At 40.2% G+C, this 19,301-nt stretch overlaps 1 protein-coding gene across 2 annotated transcripts in view; it reads right to left on the reverse strand.

The window, feature by feature from the left end:
• Positions 1-5,220: 5,220 nt before the first annotated feature.
• Positions 5,221-19,301, reverse strand: part of LOC119650241 (uncharacterized protein DDB_G0271670) — a 329,297-nt gene continuing 315,216 nt past the window's right edge. For both annotated transcript variants that reach the window (XM_038052823.1, XM_038052824.1), the window contains 3 exons: positions 12,182-12,270; positions 11,576-12,113; positions 5,221-7,463 (listed from right to left, as the gene is read on the reverse strand). In XM_038052823.1, coding sequence (XP_037908751.1) covers positions 6,576-7,463; positions 11,576-12,113; positions 12,182-12,270 — 1,515 coding nt within the window. In that variant the 3' untranslated portion in view covers positions 5,221-6,575. The remainder of the gene's footprint in view (positions 7,464-11,575; positions 12,114-12,181; positions 12,271-19,301) is intronic.

Raw genomic sequence — 19,301 nt, forward strand, 5'->3', positions numbered from 1 at the left:
TAGATAACCTTATTTAATTGAAGTAATAAAAAACTTGTTGTTTCTTTTTCGTGGGGTGTGGGTATTTATTCTTGCAAATACCGATATTTCGGGAACCACTTGTTCCCTTCATCAGTCCTAACAACTTGTTCCCTTCATCAGTGCTAACAACTTGTTAGTTTTGTGTGTGAAAGATTTAGTCAAATGCGATTGCCATCTATTTGCTGAAATTATGTGGCTTGGTTATAAGAACTGAACCCTATTTGCGCATTCTTCGTGACATCAGGTTAACCATTTCACGGCTAAATTGTTGTGATAGACAGTTAGCCCATTGTATTAAAGCAGACCGACAGGTTGCAGACGATAGACTGAATTCATCCTTGCTTTGTTTCACTTCTGTAAATTGCCTTATGCTCTACCATCAATACAAATGATAGTTATGAAATCGTGGATCCGCATTTTTCAATAAAAGTGAAACGATCAAAGGAACCGTTTATCAAATAAGTTCAGCTAACAATAAAGTAAGCTAACTTTTGTGTGAAAGTGGCCTTGTTTTCGATGCATTTTGCATTTATCTAACTTTCCTTTGAAACAGTGCAGCCCAACATAGATAACAAATGGATTGCCCACCGAAATTTGCCTATTTAGAAAACTGCTCTGGGAAAATTAGTATCAAATCATTGGAAATTTTTGAAGTCAGCAAGTGAAGCACTTGCACCTACAGTCTGTTACATAAGAGCGTGGTCACTGTTACACGTAGATAAAAAATCGTTTTTTCTTTTTCTATGACATAGAGGGCACCTCAGTCCTTCATGCTTTTTGTAAAAAGTCAGCTCTCTCTCAAATTTAGTCTTCAATTGAGTGGTTTTTCGAAATGAGTGCTGTTCACGCCTCTCGCTTTGAGGCAATTTTTCCATGTTTACATGAAAAAGGACCCAAATTAATACAAACTGCTGCTGCGAAATATATGGGAAATTCGAAGCAGTTCGTTAGCAAGTGGATAAATCGCTATAAAAAGGTCGGTAACGTTGATGATTTTCCTGATCGCGGAAGTGCAAGCAAAGTCTCAAAAAAGACGAAAAAAGATTCTCGCATTGTTCTCGAAAGATCCAACTTTGACTTTACGTGGAGCTGCTGTGAAATTGAAAGCAAAAGGTGTTGACATATCTTACGGAACGATTCGCAGGCACTTGCTTCCCAATAAACTGAAATATCGCAGTACTTTGGAAAAACCAATGTTGAGTGCAAAACACATTGAAAAACGAGTGGAATGGGCGAAGGAAAACTTGGACCGCGATTGGAGCAACTTAATTTTTTCTGATGAATCCTCCTTCTGGGCATTTCCGAGCATCAAACACGCCTGGACAACCTCCACCAGTAGGATGCTTCAACGGACTGTTAAACACCCCGTCAAGGTCGGGGGTGCTTCTCAAACAAAGGTTTCGGTACTTTGTTCTTATTTACCGAGAATTTAAATGCCGAAAAAATGAATAAAATATATCAAAAGGCTTTGTTACCATCTGCTAAGCAATGGTATATCAAGAAAAATGAAAGCTGGATCCTTCAAGAGGACAACGATCCGAAACATCGGAGTCGAGCGTGTAGCGAGTGGAAGGCGCAAAACGGAGTTGTCACTTTAGATTGGCCATCTCAGTCACCGGATGCAAATCCCATAGAAAATGTGTAGACTCTGATGAAAATGCAGCTTCACAGACGCAAGCCATATAATTTAGATCAACTTTCTCGTCAAATTCGGAAAATTTGGAGGTCTTTTCCGGTAGAATATGCAGAAAAGCTAGTGGAAAGTATGCCCCGACGGTGCCTGGCCATTATTGACAATGCAGGAGTTTGGTTTCTACTGAGGTATTTGCATTGAGTATTGACGACCAAATTATCAATAAAATTGCGAATTTTCGAAAAATCAATTGTTGTTATTATTTAACTATTTAACAGTGACCACGCTCTTATGTAACAGACTGTATATCTAGAGCTAAATAAGATTTCAAAACCGAAGTAAATGAAAATTAATTAGTTATTTGAAATTTCGGGAATATAGTATAAAAGTACGCAACCAATGGTTAAACTATCGCTTAAAACTGGAAGGATTCTAGGCGAAGTTCACCGAAAAACAAAATGATTCTTTGTGGGGAGCTATCCATTCCAAAATGGAACTGCCAAACCGAGCGAATCCTAAAAGGTTTACCAATGATTTCTTACCAATGATACTTCTTGATTATGTAATTGCAACCATATTCAAATGAAACGGCATCTTTACAAAAAATTAAGTGTTAGGTAGAAACTTCTTCATTATGCAGCTCTAAATCCAATCAGTTTATAAGGCATCGATACGATACTGGAATCAATCAAGTTCACCGCAGATAACCTGGACTCAATAGTATATTATGAATTTCAATATCTCCTGTCCTTTGTGATCGACGTATCAACGAACGTCTCAAATCTAAAATTTACTGCAATGTCGTCCGTCCAGTCGCTCTCTATGGTTCTGAGTGTTGGCCGACCATAAAAGACAATGAACGGCGTCTTGCGGTAATGGAGACGAAGATGCTACGTTGGACTAGTGGCGTCACACGTTTAGATCACATCCGAAATGACGATATCCGCGATCGTTATGGGATTGCACCGATCGTGAAAAAGTTGCGAGAGAGGCGTCTTCGATGGTATGGTCACGCAATTCGTGCAAACGAGAATTCACTTGCAAAGATTGGTCTGAACATCGAAGTCGATGGTAAACGACCAAAAGGCAGACCTAAGCAACGGTGGCTTGATACACTGGATGGGGATTTGAAAGCCTCGAGATTGCACCCAGATCAGGCATTCGATAGAGCCAAATGGCGAAGCCGATCACGACGAGCCGACCCCGCTTGTGAACGGGACAAAGGCTGAAGAAAAAGAAGAAGAAGAAGAAGAATATCTCCAAAGGACTTAAGCTTCTAATGTTTTACATGAACTCATTATCCTTATGAATAGAATAAGGCGAAGGTGTGGAGTTATCGGAATAAACTGTGAGTGAAAAATTAAAAATTCATCCTCCACAATCACTTATCTAGAACCGAGAGATGAAGTTTCAGTAGAACAGTACGACTTTGCGTTGGCTGGAATTACAATTTGTACTCTATGTCCTTAAATCCGAAATTGGCAAATTCAATACATGAAAAGTGCAGGAAGAATATTCAGATTCATTGAAAGAAAAAAAAAAGAAATAAAGGCAACGCATATCTGATCATTTCAAAATATTCTAGTCAAGAACCATGCGACACATTCTCCAACTTTGTTATTTGGTTGCTACGCCTGTAATTAATTATTGTGTAGCGGTATTTTAAAATCAATCAAATGTTCCCTGATTGCACCGTGACACATTTAAATGTCGATAATTCTATGAATTGTTGAAAAAGTCGACTGGCAATGAAGTTTATTAGGAAAGCTGCAAAAATATTCAGAGTTACTGCGATAATGTGCTCAACGTGCCCAGCCAGTGGTTTTATTTAGTCACCTTCGTTCAATGTTAATTTGATATAAATTAATGTCTTTCCACGAATTTCAATAAATTTTCCGATTTCTGAAATGGAATTAATTAGCCGCGATAATGTGGACCGCCACGATTGCCGTGAATTCGAAAAATTAGCAGGTGAAAGCCAATGATATTTGAAAATCTTTTTCCTTGGTCTCATAAATTCATCATCCAAGCCGACTTGCTTATTTCCTCAAATTATTAGAACTATTTCAAGAAAAAATTTGTTCAGATATTAAGAAATATTAGGTTGGGGAAAAAGTAATGTCGTATTTTGTCAATAACGTAAACATATCTTGTGTTGTACTTATCGCATCGGGTCATACTATACGGCGATTTGAAGACGACAATCTGGGCTACAGGTGTCTCTTTGACAGTTTTATGATCGTACGTTTCAGTCTCAAGTTATAGCGCGTCAAAAATGGAGTCCACCAAGGAAGAAATTCGTCATATTTTATGTTTTTACTACCTGAGAGGTAAAAATGCAACGAAGGCGGCCGAACAAATTTGTGAAATTTATGGACCCAATATTGTAACGATTCGCATAGCACAGCGTTGGCTCGATCGATTTCGTTCTGGTGTAGTGGATGTCGAGGATACACCCCGTACTGGTAGACCAATCGTCGTAGAAACCGATAAAATCGTCGAAATCATCCAAGTAGACCGGCATGTGAGCATTCGCTCGATTGGTCAGGAACTGGATAAGGACCATAAAACCGTTTGGAACCATTTGCAGAAGATTGGATTCCAAAAAAAAGTTGGATGTTTGGGTGCCACACGAGTTGACGGAAAAAAATCTCTTGAACCGAATCAACGCCTGCGATGCACTGCTGAAACAGAACGAATTCGACCCATTTTTGAAGCGGATCGTGACTGGTGATGAAAAGTGGATCACGTACGAAAATCTCAAGCGAAAAAGATCGTGGTCAAAGCGCGGTGAGCCGGCCCAAACCATCGCCAAGCCCCGATTGACGGCTAGGAAGGTTTTGCTGCGTGTTTGATGGGATTGGAAGGGAGTCATCCACTATGAGCTGCTCAACTATGGCCAGACCCTCAATTAGGTCCTCTACTGTGAGCAACTCGACCGTTTGAAGCAGGCGATTGACCAGAAGCGGCCAGGATTGGTCAATAGGAATGGTGTTCTGTTCCACCAGGACAACGTTCGGCCTCACACATCTTTGATGACCCCCCAGAAGCTACGGGAGCTCGGATGGGATATCCTATCGCACCCACCGTATAGTCTGGACCTGGCACCAAGTGATTACCATCTCTTCCGGTCCATGCAAAACGCTCTTGGTGCTACTAAGTTCGCCTCAAAAGAGGCTTGCGAAAACTGGCTGTCTGATTTTTTTGCAAATAATGAGGGAGGGGGTTTTATATTGGTGTTGCCTTCTAAATGACAACAAGTTTGCGAACAAAACGGTGCATATTTGACTTAAATCGGATAATTCTAAGTATGTTAAATAAAGCGTTAAAATTCGATAACAAATATGACATTACTTTTCCCCCAAGCCAATATTAAATACCAACCTAACTGAAGAACAAAAGATCACCAGGCACTTTTCCATTTCCCGATTTCAGTGAAACAGCAAAATTCCAGGACACTTTGCTAACTTACATCTCTCTGGAGGGGGGTTGCAAGAGGTAATCGAACACATCTATTAAGGCCCCTTGAAGCCAATAGGAAACGTCATGAAAATCATAAAGCTATCCATTTTTTAAAGAATATTTTAATTTGTTTTAATTTAAAAATAAAAAATAATAATAATAAAATAATGTTATAATAGAAATTTAACATAATCTTGTAGTTTTCTTCATCTTTTACATAATTATCCATTCTCATAGTTGCATTAAATCTGGGTGTATATATACTCTATATATTTCCTGTTTTCTAATGTCCATCTTCGTTTCCTTTTTCATCTTATCCATCCTTTTCCTCTAATCATTACAATACAATGATGTACGCATACTGCCAGCGAATTCCGTTACTTTCCCAATGAGGTCTAATTTTTGTGCTTCTAGACTAAGTGGTGGAGCGACTTTAGTGGAATTTCGGAAGATTTCGATTATAGACGTAACCGAGTAAAATTAAAATATTTTTTTCTTATAAATTTAATTTATATTTTTGGTTTGATTCATGTAAGGTTACTTAACATTGCGCCATTGAACTTTCCCGAAATGCGCCCGTTTCCAAGGATTTCAGCGAAATTCAAAAAGTATTCATTCCGTTTTGGTTTCATATTATATTCGCCAGCGATCTTGATGTAACAATAGTTGAATAGCTTTACGGTATTTGCTTAGTTTTACTGATTATCTCCTATCCGTCTTTCACATTTATTTATACTTTTCTTCATAACGTCCACATCCCTTTGAAACGTAGACTCCATATTTATTTATTTGTGTTAACTATATGCAGAACAAATATTTATAAAAAGTCAATGCAGAGTGTAACCGAATTTAATGCCTTAAATTCTTCTTTGTTTGCTTGGAATATTATTACTTGTATTTATTTTACCTACGCATTAATTCAATATTAGACAAGATGCGTTGTTTTCAGACAAATTATGACCGTAGTCGGGAAAATTGTAAGGAGAGGAGCAGACTAAGTGATGTTCCCCGGAAACGAGAAGCAGCTAACAAAGTAACAATCGCTGAACTTTGCACCTGCCGCAAATTATAAATACGTTAAGAAACTACGGAATCAACTTATCCCAAAAATATTATGACTCTTCATCAGACGTCGATACTTTGCACTTTTGACTAGATCTTAATTCGTTCGAAAAGGACGCACCTATAGTTATTGTTTACGCTTAGTTAAGTTTTGTGTATGGATATTTTTGTTTGTTTGGCTGTTGGTAGTAGTAGTTGCTAGTAGCTCTATAGTAGACTTCTCCTTTTACAGTAATATTTTAAGTGAGTGTATGTATAAATAACGGAAACAGATTCTAAGAGACTGGCATTACGATATTATATTCTTCTTTTCTCTGTAGTAGTAAAGGACGATTGTATTAACGGAAATATGCTTGATTGAAGAATTTCAGCTAAAAGTTGAAACGCAGGGATTATGTCAAATGTGGCCATCTCGCTCGCGATGCGACTGCGAAAGTTGCGATTGATATTGAGGAAAACTGCCGTCGCTACTAGTTTGAATCGTTGCTTGCAGTGTTTCCCTAGTCGCATGGTTGCTACTGCTACTGTTTATGATAGGAGTCCGCGGCCGAACGCTTGTTGCTTGCGTATAGCAGCAATCAATAGACTGCGTCGCTAAGGACATCGTTGCCAAAGTTGTGGATGACGCTGACAGCGAAAGCGAGCCTAGCGATGACGCTGTGCAGCTATTACCGACTACCGTTAAACTATTATGATTTGTACTACCAACTAGACATTGTTGTTGATGCTGTGCTTGATGGAATTGTTGATTAAAATGATTATTGCTAGTGCCAGATGCAGTTAGAGGCGCTGTCGACGCCAACGACGGTGCCGAGTTCGTATGCTGGACCCCCGAAAGCGACCCTGAACTAGACCCTAGATTGCAATTTAATGCTGTCGGCACAGCCGACAACTGACCAGGAGCAGGCGCTAATGAAGAAGATGATGATGATGTAGATGACGATGAAGAAGACGTGGATAATGACGGACTTGTTGATGACGATGATGTCGACGATAGCGGAGATTTCGGGCTGCTCATTTTCATAAAAAAGTGTTTTAATACGCTCGGTTTTGATTTCTGCTGCTGCGGCTGCTGATTATGATGATGACTCACATGGTGATTAGAATGTTGTTGTTGATGACGATGGTGTTGATTGTGGGGTCCTAGATTGCACGATGATGATGCCATACCAAAAGACGGCGATAGTGTTGATGACGATGGAAAAGGACTGATTGACTTTTCTGGAACGTCTGAGACTGATCGATTGGGTGGCGCTTGAATGTAAGACCGTGTTATTTCAGTTTGCTGAAACAGAGAAAACAATGTCCATTTTACTTCGAAAAACAACAACAAATAATAAACGTGCATGCCCATTTTTTAAAGTGTGATAAATTTAAGTTATTTAAAGCCACACAAAAGAAAAAGAAAAGTCAAATTCAATTTTGGAAGACTTCAAAGCAATACTGTAAGTTGACGAGATCAACCATTATATAGACAACTAGGATAGACACAGAAAAAAACTTGGAGACAATGAAAAAATCCATCCAGCGAGCGAAAATTGACGAAAATTGAAGGCCTTGTACTCTTATATAAGGCCTACAAATAAGTTCTGTCGGTTTTCACAATAGATGGCATAGCTTGTTTTTTATTCAATTGATTCACATTTCCAAACATTCATCGGAAAGCTATTGTCAATAGGCACAAACGTCAATATAAATTATTTAATTGAAGTGTAAACAACAATACTTTTTTCATCAACGAAAATGGTCAATTTTGTACCAAATAATGTGTTTTTGCGGGGAGTTCTACTTCATTATTTCAATATGAAGAAAAAAGCAACCGAAAGTCATCGCATTTTGGTGGAAGTTTATGGTGACCATGCTCTATCTGAGCGAACGTGTCAGAGGTGGTTTGGACGGTTTAAAAGTGGCAATTTTGACTTGGAAGGCGAAGAGCGCGCCGGACGGCCAACAATTTTTGAAGATGAAGAATTAGAGGCATTGCTCGACCAAGATCCATCGCAAACGCAAGATGAACTTGGAAAAACACTTGGAGTCACTCAGCAAGCCATTTCCCAGCGTTTAAAAGCAATGGAAATTATCGGAAAGGCCGGAAATTGGATTCCGTATGAACTGAAGCCAAGAGACGTCGAACGCCGTTTTTTCACGTGCGAACAACTGCTCCAACGACAAGAAAGGAAGTGTTTTCTGCATCGAATAGTTACTGGTGATGGAAAGTGGATCCATTACGATAATCCTAAGCGTCGGGTAACGTGGGGATACCCCGGCCATGCCTTATCATCGACGGCCAAAGCGGAAATTCATGGTGAGAAGATCATGCTGTTTATATGGTGGGACCAGCTGGGCGTGGTATACTATGAGCTGTTAAAACCGAATGAAACGGTCACGGGTAAACTCTACCGACGTCAAATGATGCGTTTGAGCCGCGAACTCAAGAAAAAACGGCTGCAATACCAGCAAAGGCATGATAAAGTTATTTTAATAATAATAATCGTGGGCACAACAATCCATATTGGATCAGGGCCTTGAAGTGTGTTAGAGCACTTCATTCAAGACCGTAACGGTACACTACAGTTGACTGTAGGAGACAATGTGGTCAGCATTGCGCTCGCCCGAGATTATTACCCTGATTTGACTCAGGTACTCATTTACAGCTGAGTCGACTGGTATCCGACGTCAAATCACGATACAAATCCCACTGCCACCAGCGAGATTTGAACCGCGACCTTCCGTACGACAGCCTAGTGCTCTAACCACTCAGCTATCGGTTATTTTGCAACATGACAATGCTCGTCCACATGTTGCACAGCCCGTTAAAACATATCTAGAAACGTTGAAATGGGAACTCCTACCCCACCCGCCGGACTCTCCAGACATTGCTCCTTCTAGTTACTATTTGTTCCGGTCGATGCAGCATGGCCTGGCTGACTAGCACTTCTCAAAAAATGGCTCGATGAGTGGATAGCGGCCAAGCCGGCCAATTTTTGGCGCGATGGTATCTATGAATTGCCTAAAAGATGGAAGAAAGTTGCGGCTAGCGATGGGCAACACTTTGAACAATGAATGTATAATCAATTTTTCACAATAAAGCTTCAAATTCAAACAAAAAACCGACAGAACTTATTTGTAGGCCTTATACTTTTATGCAAAAGAGGGCGAATCCATGGCAGGACAAATACCCTAGAAGTGAAAACCAACTCTCTCGATCCACTTAAATAATGTGTTTTTGCTATTATACATTACTTTGGAAAAAAGTAATTTACCAGAGAAAAAATATTTTTTTTTGTTAATTTTCATGAAATTTGTACAAAATTGCATTACTTATCAATCTGGAAAGAATTAGAAATATACCATATAAGGAATAGGTGGTATAGGTCCCAGGTCGAAACGTGGATTGGTATCCACGATGGAGCAAACCTGGGAATCGCCTGCTAAACCAACACCGACAGCTCCACCTCCACGTGGTAATCGCTGGGAGTTCTTTCTTCATGAAAAACTGCAGACAGAGAAGGATGAAGGCGAGTCTCCCGCGCGTAAAAACTTGACAAAATGTACCAACTGGTCTTCCGGGTTGAGGGTTGGGTAGGGCTGACAACCCTACACGAAAAACCGATGTTACGAAACCACGAAAGGAGCCTCAAAACGACGAACCCGGCAACGACAACGGATTAACGATTTGCGCATCTTCTCATGGAACATGCGCTCCCGTACAGACCAAATGCTGCTGAGCAGTTAGCCGACACCCTGTTCCAACGTTGCAAGAGATGTGATGGGCAGGTACCGGTTTTCTGGAGAAGAGCCGCTAAACCATATATTATAGTGGCCACTCCGTAAGCCATCTGCTCGGAGTAGGTTTCTTAGTCAGCCAAAAAATGAAACCTGCTGTTATCGGCTTTGAAAATATAAGCGAAAGACTATGCACTCTGCGTTTGCGAGACAAGTGTAGAAATATAACCCTCATAAACGTTCACGCCCCTACAGAGAAGACTGCATAGTCGAAGAAGGATACCTTCTACGAGGCAGTAGAGCGGACTCTCGTATCCGTATGGATGAGGATGATCCGAAGAATTTTCAACCCCCTACATGAGAATGAACGATTCCGTAGTCCACATAACGACGAAATCTATGAACGATTCCCTGACCGGCAAGTTGTGGATAAAATCCGGTTCAATAGGTTACGGTGGGCGGATCACTTAATTCGTATGGATGAGGACGATGCAGCCTGGAAAGTCTATAAGGGCGATATCTATGGTAAAAAAAGAAAACGAGGTAGACCCTCCCTGAGAGAGATATCGAATTGGTGGACCTCGGCGCAAAACCAGGGTGTCTGGAGTTCCTTAATAAGGCAGCCCTAGACCGGATACCGGTTGTTGCGTCGTTGATGATCACGCTCTGAAATGTTCACATCCTAATGTGTTGGCCCACCTCACCCATACCAAAGAAAATTAGTTGGTACAGTTCGCTTGTTTTGATGAGATGAGAGCTCATCTCGAACAGCACCACTTAGGATGGAGTACTATAAAATAGTATTCATAGAAAAATGTGGTTCCAGTAGAATATTGAAGAGTGCTAATATTAGTATAAAAACCGTGTAAGCTACTTGCTATTAAAAACTACTTCCAATCAAATAAATGCAAATTCCAAGCGGCTGATTCAATATCGATCAACCCATTTTGAGAATATATAAAATTTACCGCAATGTCGTCCGTCCAGTCGCTCTCTATGGTTCTGAGTGTTGGTCGACCATAAAAGACAATGAACGGCGTCTTGCGGTAATGGAGACGAAGATGCTACGTTGGACTAGTGGCGTCACACGTTTAGATCACATCCGAAATGAGGATATCCGCGATCGTTATGGGATTGCACCGATCGTGGAAAAGTTGCGAGAGAGGCGTCTTCGATGGTATGGTCACGCAGTTCGTGCAAACGAGAATTCACTTGCCAAGATTGGTCTAAACATCGAAGTCGATGGTAAACGACCAAAAGGCACACCTAAGCAACGGTGGCTTGATACGCTGGATGGCGATTTGAAAGCCTCGCGATTGCACCCAGATCAGGCATTCGATAGAGCCAAATGGCGAAGCCGATCACGACGAGCCGACCCCGCTTGTGAACGGGACAAAGGCTGAAGAAAAAGAAGAAAGAAGAAGATTCCTCCTGTAGAGTTGACTCCTAGGTGGTTATTTGATCCAGTTATTACCATCACAAATACGAACAAAGAAATGCAAACCATAATACCCCGAGAAAACATTCAAAAAGAGGACGGAGGAAAGCATATTTTGACGGCTAATAATAATAATATCGAAAAAGGCTAAAAAAAAATATCAACAACTAATCGAGACTTTAAATAATGGGCGTTAAGATATTTCTATCTATCCATGATAACATGTATTTTACCTGATAATGTGTCCTAATTTTCAGTTCACGATCCTGGCCCCATTCACTATCTGGTAATGGGACATGATGTGGACATCGTATCACATTTGCATGTTCAGCATTCCGACAATTGTTATTATTAGCTATTCGATTATTAATATGATGGGATTGATGATGATTATTACCACCGCTTCCATCGCCTCCGCCGTCTCCGTCGATGCCACCTATGCATCGCATCACTACCTCATTTCCTCCAACACTACTGCCTGTCGCTATTGTTCTTCCAGCTGATGGTGTTGTTATAATATATTCATGATTATTGCTACTGCTGCTATTACTTCGACTATTGCTAAGAGGCATTGAAATATTATCATTATTCGTTGATGAGTTGATCGTCATCGACGCTGCCGTTTGATGATGCGATTGTTGTTGTTGTTGGTAATGATAATTGCTAGTAGTATTGGTGGTGGAGTTGTGATGATTATTTCTAAGTATTGTTGCATCTCTTACTAATATATCACATCTAGGATCAACACGCATTCTTATACTAACATGTTTCCTATAAATAGAAAGTTTTCGTCAGTTAATTATTGGTGGTGGAGGTTGCATAATTTAACGAGAGTGTACCTATCGTGTGGTGGCGAACCTAGTGTACTGCGGGTCGGAACGCCGAGCCGCTCCATTCCCGCGCAGCCGGGCGACTGTACCGATAGCATCTGTAAAATAATAAAAATTGCCTCATTAGTCAACGGTTCGAAAATTCAAAATCAAAAACCTTAAATAGAGTTACGCTAACCAAGAATAATTACAATAATAAATGAAATTAGATTATCTATAACAATTTCCAGATTGTTTAAAAAGTGAATTTAAATAATCGAGTCATGTTTTGACTAACGCAGATAGACTTGAGCCCTTGTAATGTATTAATGTTTATATACTCCTGGATAGTTACAACTGCTTTGAACAAATTTGCAAGCTGAATACTCTGAAGAATATTCACTAAATTTCTTCCTTTGAAATCAAATTCGAATTTTAGGGGAACATATTCATTTCAGCTGCCAGAACAGTATATTGTTATCAGTCACGCCCCAAATGAGACAGATATGAAATACACGTTGAAGTAGGCAAACCTCTTCGGTAGATTAAGCAACAAGTCCAGGTAACTAGGACTCTATACAGAGAAAAGTCACCATTAACGATGACTTTAATGACATGCCCTAATTAAATAAAACAAATTCAAAGACAAATTTAAATTTTTTTTATACGTAACTAGATGACCTGGTGAACTTCGTATCACCTACATATATGTGTAAAAAATATGGTCAAAGATTCATACAAAATTTTTATCTACATTAAATGCAACACAGTTATATACTTAATCAATTTAAAGCTTTCTGATGTGCTATATTTTTTTGTTTTTTACGGTATGTAAATATATAAAAATGATGGTTTTCCGAATCGCGAACACGCGACGTGTAATTGTCCATGCGTGAAACAGGGAAACTCCAAGTTGATGCCGCAAACTTTCAACGACTGGCCTTGCGATTTATTTATGGTTATCGCAAAGGCCAGACGCATGCTTTAAATCGAATGGCAAATTCGTTGGAATCATCGGTATACGTGGGATGCAGACATCCTCTCCTTTGTATCTTCCTTTGATGATCTTCGTCTCGATGACGTTATCCATTTGCTTTTTCAGAGCCAGTCTCGTCCCATCGCTCAATCGAGGTTGATTACTGATACGCAGCATACTGGTCCTACTTTTAATTGCAAAATTTGAGGTGATAATCCAGGCAAATCTAGAGTTTAAAAACTCGGTGGGATAGTTGGCTATGTCATCCTGGTTTGTAAATGTGTTAACTGATTTGTCAGAAAACAACTCTCCTGGAAGAAAATTCTGAATAGTCGAATTGAGATCATCGACATCTTTGTTCTTGGCTATCAATATTGCTCATTCACTCAGCCAATTATAGTTTCTGAACTGTTGTTCTATGACCGTGAAACCTGCAGGAACACTGCGATAAAAATTTTACAAAGCATACCAAAACGAATTTTGAAAGATTTTACACAACCATGCCAAGAACTGCAGAACTACTGACGCAATACACGTTGTGTGGTGACACATGGAAAAACGCCGTGAAAAGCATCGCCCTCTTGAAATGATCACCCCAACGACAATGATCCTCCCGCGTCCGGAGGGATCCTCTTCGCCGATGACACCATCCTATATGCAAGTGGTCTCAGGCCCTCAATAGCCTCCCTCTCTCTCAATATCCTAACCAATAGGGTCATCGCTTATTTCAACCGGTGGGCCCTCACCGTTAATTCCCTTAAGTCTTAGGTTATTTGCTTCAGAAACCCCACTGGGAAGTGCCACTGGCGCAGTTCCAGAAAGCAAAAACCTGCAGTTACGCATTGTTAACCGCAGTCTCAAGCCGAAATCAAATATCAAATACATGGGAATCTCCCTCAACAACAAACTCAAATCCAACCCCCACGTCAGATCTGCTATCAACAAGGCCTCCAAGGCCTCAGCTGACTTAAAAAACCTCCTCTCATCCCGGGCCCTGTACCCTGCGGCCAAAACCCTTTTATACAAGACTCTCATTCGTCCAACCCTGACCTATGGTTTCCCAGCATGGGCTACCATGTCTCCGAACGTAGCAGAAGCCCTCCAACGCCGCTTTGAAAGGACGATACTCTGGAAATGCACGGCCAAATACAGAAGGCCAAACCTAAAATTCCAAGAAAACTCTCTTCTGTACGACCTTTGCGGGGTTTGCCCCATAATTCCGCACATGATCAAGCTGTCGCGCGTCAGACTGAAAAAGTGGCTGTCCCACCCTAACCCGCTGATAAAAAATCTCGCTAAACGCAATGCACTATTACGTGAGCAGAGGTACTACGTGACTCTCCTCTCGGACAGCAACTCTCCTCTCAACCACCACGTCTCCCCTCCTTCTATCAAAACTCCTTCCCGGACTTTCACAGAGGCTAACCGCGTAAGCCCATTGTTCTGGCAGTCAATCCCCCGCGCAGATGTAGATCACCTCCTATTATTTTTTCTCTTTACTTAGTACAGATTAAGACAATAGACACTAATTAGCCTATACATAATGTAATATCGCCAAGCATTAATTTCTTCCCTAAATTAAGGTCCCTCCTTCTACCAATTTAGCCCCACAATACATACCCCGCAATCCCACAGCCCTTTTCATCCCTCCCCCCTTGGGTCACTGTCCTCATACAGGCCCAAAACGAGTAAAAGGTAGCCCTTTCTCAGAATGCTAACACCATTGAGAAAGGACTGCGCTTTACTCCAATCCCGTTAATCAATCATGTCCACGGGTGCCTAAAAACTCCCTTTCTCCGGTTTCCCAGTACGGAGTACTATTTTGTGTTGTTTGTTTAGTTTGTTTAGTCGTAAGTTATAAATTATTACTAGGTTTAAGCACATGCTATGTCAAATGAGCACTGACATGCACCACCTTCTCACTTTATAACATGTAATCGGCTAGGCCGGATATCTCCGTAGGTTAGCGTTGCATACTTAATTAGTCACGCTTGAGCTTTTAAGTTATTATTCCTTTGTACAGCACATGTATTTCTTTTCTTTGTTCAATAAATAAATCTGAAATCTGAAATTTTGAAATGATCACCGCATGCAACACGGTCTCAGATTGAATCTGAATAAAACTGAATTTTTGAGGACCGATCCCCATGAAACAGGCACAAGTACTGTCAGCGGCAGTGACTTGCCCACAACTGAGCGATTTAAATATCTCGGATCAATGCTTTCAGCCAATGGAGAATTGCGTTATGAAATTGCTTCACGCATTAACGCAACTTGGATGAAGTGACGTTCCACAAAAGGCCTTCTTTATGATCGATGAATCAACGAGCGTCTCAAATCTAAATTTTACCGCAATGTCGTCCTATGATTCTTGCGGTAATGAAGACGAAGATGTTGCGTTGAACTAGTGGCGGTACACATTTTGATCACATCCGAAATGAGGATACCCGCGATCCATATGGGGTTGCACCGATCGAGGAAAAAATTGCGAGAGAGGCATCTTCAATGGTATGGTCACGTAGTTCGCGCTAACGAGAACTCATTCGCCAAGATTGGTCTCAACATCGAAGTCGATGGTAAGCCACCAAAAGGCCGGCCACTTACAACGGTGGCTGCATAAGCTGGATGAGGATTTAAAAGCCTCGCGACTGCATCTAGAAAAAACCAAATGGCTAAATCGATCACGATGAACAGACCACGCTTGTGAAGGGGACAAAGGCTGAGGGAAAAGAAGAAGATTTTTCAAATTTAGACCAATACAAAAGGCTGTGGAATCTATTTTGGCCATAAAAGATATAAATTAGTCCAAAAAGTTTTTCAAATATTTTTCAACATTCCCTTAAAATCATATTGAAATTTCAAAAGGATCGTGTATTATGTTGTTGAAAAAAATATGTGAACGGGACAAAGGCTGAAGAAAAAGAAAGAAGAAGAAGAAGGTTGGAATTTCGAGCGTTACACTGTATCACTACAGGGAGTCATGGTAAGTCCAACTCTGGAAAAAATAGATGTTTTTTATGATTGATTTTGGCGGACAGACGAATTCGGTTTTGAAAATGCGTAAGCAATACATATAGCGCGGCGCGTCAAGGCCAAATTTCGAGTGTATTTCTCTAACTTTTTGTATCGTATAATACCTAGCTCTTCAAAACGTCTCCTTCTTTCTCTTAAGCTTCATATGTACTCGCATATATTATAGATAGAGGAAGGAATACTACAATATATGGCGCAGACATCGCAGACTAAATGTAGGTAAGATTTCATAAAATATTGTGATGAAATTTTAAACGCGTTTTTGTCAAAACAATGCTTTTTGATTTGGCCTGGAAATTATAATAATATTAGATTGTGCAAATGAAATGTCGGATTTTTCAATGAAGTGAAGTTAGTTATGATTTTAATGTTTAAAACTGCCGCAAGGTGACTCTGGTGGTATGGGATAATTGAGTATAAATAGTCGTTCGTTCGATCAACGAGTCATTTCAGTTTCAATCGTCATTGAAGTTCCAAGTAAAACTCAAAGAAAAAAGCATGGAAGGGAGTCAAAAACGTCTACTTTTTCTATATGAATTTAAACTTGGTCACAACGCAGCGGAGGCAACCAGAAACATTTGCAGAGCATTTGGAGCTGACGCAGCAAACGAACGAACGACACAGCGGTGTTTCGAAAAATTCCGATCAGGCGACATGACCCTCCAAAGTGAACCTCGTGGACACCCAGGACCATCGATCGACAACGACGAGTTGCGTTTGATAGTGGAATCTGATCCCCGATTATCGATTCGTGACATTGCAGAGAAAATAGGCGTACACTATTCGACAGTATCTCGGCACTTACAACAGCTTGGAAAGGTGAAGAAGCTTGATAAGTGGGTTCCGCATGAACTCAACGAGCAAAACATGGCGCTGCGAATGGAAATATCCAGTTCTCTACTCAACCGCAACAGGAACAATCCCTTTTTGCGCAGAATAGTGACATGCGATGAAAAGTGGATATTGTACGACAACCGTCGCAGATCAGCGCAATGGCTAGATGCCGATCAGCCTCCACAACACATGCCAAAACCGAGCCTTCAGCCGAAGAAGGTAATGGTAACTGTTTGGTGGTCTGCATCTGGAATTATTCATTATTCGTTTTTGGAGCGTGGTGAAACAATTAATGCAGAGAAATATTGTGCCCAACTTGATGAAATGCACGAGAAATTACGTGTTCAGCGGCCTAGATTGGTCAACAGAGATGGAGTGATACTGCTCCATGATAACGCCCGACCTCATGTTTCCAGAATGACGGTCCAAAAATTAAATGAATTACGATATGAGACTCTTCCTCATCCACCATATTCACCCGACCTCTCGCCAACCGACTACCACTTTTTTAAGCATTTGGATCACTTTTTGGCGAGGAAACAATTCAGCAATGAAGTAGCTGTCAAAAGTGCCTTTGAAGAATTTCTTAGCTCTAGAAACCCAGACTTTTACGAAACTGGAATAAATGCCCTTGTATCTCGTTGGGAGAAGTGCATTGAAGCTGCTGGTTCTTATTTTGACTAATAAAATTAATTTTCATAAAAGTTATAGTTTTTTGAAATTTTACTCAAATATCCGACATTTCATTTGCAACAACCTAATAGCATGAACTACAATGGTGTAGACGGGTGCTAATTATTTTGAGTAACAAAACTTCCGTTCCGAACCTAAGCACTGAGGAAGGCGAGAAGTAGTCGCAGCAATATAAATATTTGCCAATTAATAAATATATGTATTTTAGTAAAGCGAAAGGAAACTGTTTTTGGATTTTTTATTCATAGTTATTTTGATTTACAACAGGTCTCACGGTGTTTCCCGTTCACTCCTTGATGGAGTAGAAGGCATCCAAACAGTCTGATTATTATTATTATATTCCATTTTACTATCATCACACTTAACTCTGCAAGCGATAAGCTCACAGCAGCGAGACAAACACAAGACGAATACAGACACCCATGACGACTCGGATTCTATCCAGAGTAGCGAAATTGAGATGCTGACGCTCTACCCCCTCGACCATCGCGCTGTCATCGCTGTCGGAGCCACTCAAATATTTTAATTTATCTATTATTTTGGAAGAGTTTGGTTAATTACATAGAAGAATGTATAGCGACACAATCATCTCAGTTATACGCCCACCTACTATAAATAATTCTTATCTTATGATATTTTTAAAAATCAATCAATCAATAATCAGAAATTAAAAAAGCGACTAAATCAACACCACCAGACAATTTAATGATCAATCCTTACCCCAAATGTCTGTGCCAAAACAATCTTACATATTTGTTTCTAAAGCACAAAACCTACAAGCAGAGATAGAATGGGGACAAGTAAACCAGCTAAATGCACGTCAATGCCGGAGTTCAATGCCACACGCACAATCCCAGCCACAAGATTGTAGCCAGGCAGGCATTATCCTGCGAAGAAATCTAGTCGGTCAATGACCCATAACTGATGTGAAAATCCTAATAAATGGATATGATATGTATAAACGCGTATATTTTCTAGTTTATTTACATATCTACCACAAAAGCTTACATTAGGACTTTTCATGGTTTCTCGAACCTATTTCTATCGTTGCACTATTTCGAAAGGACTTCGTTCACTTTCGAAAACGAGAAAATTTGTGTTTATTTAATATTTTGAGCACAGAAGGAGCTTGAACTCTGTACATTAAAGGAACAGACGTAGAGCAGTGTGGACTGAAAAAGCCTATTTGGAATCTCTAAATCTTGTATCGATCCCCGTAATTTTACGCACGTGCAAGTTAAACGACACCTAAATAAAACATGTCCTCTTCACATTCTTTGGTGGAGATACATACTTGCGCCAGCACATTTTGGAAAGGAAAGCCCATATACTCACACACGTGTATATATATAATTTATATATATGAAGTATAGTCCACTTATTTTTTCTTATGTCCCTTAGAAAGCAATTTATATCGACATTAGTCATCCATCATACGATATATACAATTGGAAAGCAACGAGATACTGCAAGGTAACCGGTAAGAGAAACTTAGAAGGATAATCTTCTAACATAAAACCAGCTTTATTCCAAATTTGGTCATTTAAAGGACAAGCGACAGGAAAACCAATTGAAGAGCCAAAACTGTCCGTTTTAGGAATTAAAAGACTTTTG

This window comes from Hermetia illucens, chromosome 2 (genome assembly GCF_905115235.1).
Source record: "Hermetia illucens chromosome 2, iHerIll2.2.curated.20191125, whole genome shotgun sequence".
Lineage (NCBI taxonomy): Eukaryota > Metazoa > Arthropoda > Insecta > Diptera > Stratiomyidae > Hermetia > Hermetia illucens.